Source organism: Hypanus sabinus, chromosome 6, assembly GCF_030144855.1.
Source record: "Hypanus sabinus isolate sHypSab1 chromosome 6, sHypSab1.hap1, whole genome shotgun sequence".
NCBI classification, from domain to species: Eukaryota; Metazoa; Chordata; class Chondrichthyes; order Myliobatiformes; family Dasyatidae; genus Hypanus; species Hypanus sabinus.
In genome coordinates this window covers 49,848,547-49,852,585 of record NC_082711.1, presented here as the reverse complement: position 1 = coordinate 49,852,585, position 4,039 = coordinate 49,848,547, and the positions used below count along the sequence as shown (strand labels likewise).

General features: G+C 38.2%; 1 protein-coding gene across 1 annotated transcript; it reads left to right on the top strand.

Annotated features, from left to right (window-relative positions):
* Positions 1 to 292: 292 nt before the first annotated feature.
* On the top strand, positions 293 to 1,308 carry ptf1a (pancreas associated transcription factor 1a). Its single transcript, XM_059971336.1, has 2 exons — positions 293 to 896; positions 1,106 to 1,308. The coding sequence occupies exons 1-2, from the start codon at positions 293 to 295 to the stop codon at positions 1,306 to 1,308; spliced, it is 807 nt and encodes a 268-aa protein (XP_059827319.1).
* The last annotated feature ends 2,731 nt before the right edge of the window (positions 1,309 to 4,039 follow it).

Below are 4,039 nucleotides of genomic sequence, written 5' to 3'. Positions count from 1 at the left end.
CTTACTCATCCCTTCCTCCCTTACATCTCTCTTATCGCCTCTCAGTCCTTATCCTCTTTCCTCACCTCCCCTCTCTTCTCACCTCCCCACCTTCCCTGCCCCTTACCTCCCTCCTCCCTGCCCCTCTCTCCCCGCACGCGGTGCGCGAGCGCTCGCGCGCTGATTGGCTGTGGCCGCTGGCTGGCGGCACGCGCCGCTCTGTGTACTATAAGAGCCCTCGCGTGCCGTCCTGGCGGGTCACTCACGAGCATTGCGCCTCCTCGGGTCCCAGCTCCCGTTACCGGGCAACACCATGGATACTGTGCTCGAGCAGCTCGCCGGGCTCGACACCTTTTCTGCCGCCGCCTACTTCGACAATGACGACTTGTTCACAGATCAGTCGCCCAGGGATCACCTGGACGCAGACGAGTTTCTGGAGCATGATGTGGATTTCCTGAGCAGCCAGATGAGCGAGTATTACAAGGAGAGCAGGCTGGCGCAGGATGTTGAGCACTGTGACTCGGGCATCCTGTCTTTTACGTCGTCCTCATCCCCCTTTTCTTTCGATTGCCCCGACAGCACTTCAGAGGTGTCCCCGCAGCTTAAAGGAATCGAGGGCGCAGTAAAGAGACGCAGAAGGATCCGTTCGGAAATTGAAATGCAGCACCTTCGGCAAGCTGCAAACGTCCGGGAGCGCAGACGCATGCAGTCCATTAACGACGCATTTGAGGGTCTCCGGACTCACATACCAACACTACCTTATGAAAAACGACTTTCAAAAGTTGATACTCTCCGACTGGCAATCGGTTACATCAACTTCTTAACCGAACTTGTTCAATCCGACATGCCTTTGAGAAACCCAAACAACGACCCTGCAATCCAACCTAAAAAAGTCATTATCTGTCATAGGGGTGCAAGTAAGTAAAGTGACAGTTTAATTTTGTAGCAGGTTTCTGTATTTGCTGACATATCATCAGATCTTCCAAAGCAAGTTCAATTCTATAAATGCGGTTGTCACATGATTCCTTTGGCTAAAATGCTTCTCAAATATATTGCTGGACTACATCCTTAAATGTTTAGGTATTTTGTAAAGTGTTGTTTATGATTATTTTGCTTATTCCTCCAGGATCGCCATCTCCAAATGATCCAGACTACGGCTTGCCTCCTCTGGCAGGGCACTCTTTGTCGTGGACTGATGAGAAGCAGCTTAAGGAACAAAATATCATCAGGACTGCTAAAGTCTGGACTCCGGAAGATCCCAGAAAATCAAATAGCAAATGTTTTGTAAATAACATTGAAAATGAACCACCTTTTGACATTGCCTCATAAAGTGCAAAAAATTTGCAATTCGCTGCAGGGAGTTTGATGATCAATCATGTATATTTAATGAAAATTAATATATTATTACAAGCAATTGTTGATATTAGATCAAGATTATTTTAATATTTAAGCCAACGAAACATTAATTTATATATTTATTATTTGAAATATTTCTGCACAAAATACACTGCGGAATGGCTAATTTATCAAATCAAATGCGAATTAACTTCCTAATGTTTACATTTTCAATAATGTTTAATGGTACATAATTGTCTGGGATTTTCTATTAAATATTTTCTACACATGACAGTTAATTTATTGTAATATATATCTTCTACTTCTTTATGGTGCAAAATAAATCCTCAGATAAAATACGAAAAACGTTTCTTGGTATCAGGTGGTTTGGAAACGTGCTCAAGTCACATTGACGTTAGTGTCGTAACTGTAAAATACCTCTGCCACTTGATATGATTCCAAATTATAATCTGAAGTACTATATTTATATAGCCTGCTAACAAGTGCTGAATAAACTCAAGTATTATTACAGTCTCAGTACACTATAATTATATGAACTGCTCGTTGCAATTAATAGATTGTTTGTGATCCAGGCACAGATCAACAATTAACTAGTCACAAAAGAATATCATAGTTTAACATATCTCAATGTCCTTTTTCTATCAATTCTGAGAAATAGCACTCTATTCCTTTTCTACATATCTATCCTTATAAATAGAACCAGTTCATAAGATTGCTAAGTTGCTGCACTATAACTAATCATTCCTGAGACATTGCAATCTGTTCCTATTTACATATCTATTATTTTAAATACTAAGAGTATATGTTTCATGAGCATCTGAACTATAACTCTATTCTACAAATATAGAATTACATTACCACAATTATAGACGATTTCATTAAGCATACCTAATTTGGAATACACTCTTGATGTCATAAGAGCTAAAACAGTTCTTAAATTAGGCTATCAAGATACCAGAATTATTATTCTAAAAAAAACAGCAAAATGAAAATAAAATGGTGCATGAAGTTGTTTAATTAGTTTGCCACATGTAATACTTAAGATGAATTATGCTTAAAACCTCCAGATTATGAAACCCAGGGAGCAAAATTATTAAAAAAACATATTGGTTCAGTACGATTACATAATTCACGCGCCAGTTTTCATTTTTGTTTTTCAGAGTACATTTTCTAATGGTTTGAATGACAATAAATTCTGCAGGTTTAAATGCCAATAAATCCTTTTGTATACACTTTACAATCGGATTCATCCCCTTGTGTAATGAAGAGAGCATGGCGACTTTTTGTGTCATTATTACACTACGCTGTAGGACCAGTTTGTCATTTTGCTTTATTAGAAGACGAATAAAGTCCTAAGAGAACCATGACAAAACCTCGTTCCCATTTACTTGCAATCTTGCTTGGTGCTGTACTCTGCAGGTGTTTCAGAAGGAAAATTTCCCGCGGCACTCAGCCTGTGTCCCAGCTTCTACTGCGGCTCTGACGTCAGAGCGGCAGCAGCTCAGGGGTTAAAGTGATAGCAGGAGCCCAGGCAGATGCCCTGCTTCGACCTGCACATGCACATTGCCAATGCAATGATCCCAACAGATCTGGGAAACAGTTTGCAAAAGCGGATGGGAACCACCACTATAGCCAAACATATAGTTATTCTTACATATTAAACATATTCGAACAGCAGTTTGAACAAATTGCTACTTTGACCTTTAAAACAGCTTAGGTAGTTAACCTTGATATATCACTTTACTATGTCTGTTTACTTCAGATTTCCCATTTAATAAATCTTTTGCAATAAATAATAAAAGTATAAATATCAAAACCTTTTATAATCTTAATTACATTAAATATGTAACTAATATAATTTTAATGTTATCAACAGTAAAATAAAACAACTAAAAGGGTTAACTAATTATATTCAATGAATCTGGTTTCATTGTATTCCTGCATTAACAAATATTCTCAAACCCATGTCAACTCAATTAAACATTTGAAAGTAGTAATTCGATTTCTACATTTTGCAGACAGTGCACACTTGAAACTGATTTTGCTCTGTGATAATGCATTTATAAAGCTTTACATCACTTGTTTAGGAAACACCTTTTCATTTGCTTTCCTCTGTTTGTGTGAACACAATGCCCCAGCGCATCCTTTAGTATTGTGTAGATCAAGCGGAAGACTAGGTCTCCACATGTAAAACACCAAAGTCTCTATCTTGTCACTCTCATGTCTTGCCTTACCAAGTGCTTTTAAATTTGATCTTTGAAAATGACAGTTTCTCTTTCACTTACTGATTACACCTACAATTGGCTCTTTTTAATTATAAACAAACAAGTAACTTTGTTAAATACATCAAATGGAAATGTTTACTTTAAAAAATAGTGAACTGAAAGAAAGAAGAGATAGCTGGTGCTTCGTGGAAAGGTTTGGATACCCAGAAATTCTACTGGGAAAACTGCCTATTATTGCAGTTTTGTTAGTTTACGGGCAGTCAGTTCTGGTCGTCATTCTGTTACCTTATTACCAGTGTCCCAAGTTTTCTCTAAAACACACAGTTCAACACACGTGTTTTTAAAATATCCCAATATGCAAAGAAATCCCCATTAAAATGCTTGAAAAAGTTAGTTGACGGCTATGTTACAGAATTGCAGTGTGTTTGCTCAAATTAAAAGCTAAAATGTGACTAACTCACAAAAACACGTTTTAAATG

What these genes read in the sequence shown, in the direction of transcription:
- ptf1a (XM_059971336.1), top strand. Translation starts at nt 293, where the DNA reads ATGGATACTGTGCTCGAGCAGCTCGCCGGGCTCGACACCTTTTCTGCC. An exon ending in TATCTGTCATAGGGGTGCAA is followed by an intron (nt 897 to 1,105) that starts GTAAGTAAAGTG and finishes TTATTCCTCCAG; the next exon opens with GATCGCCATCTCCAAATGAT.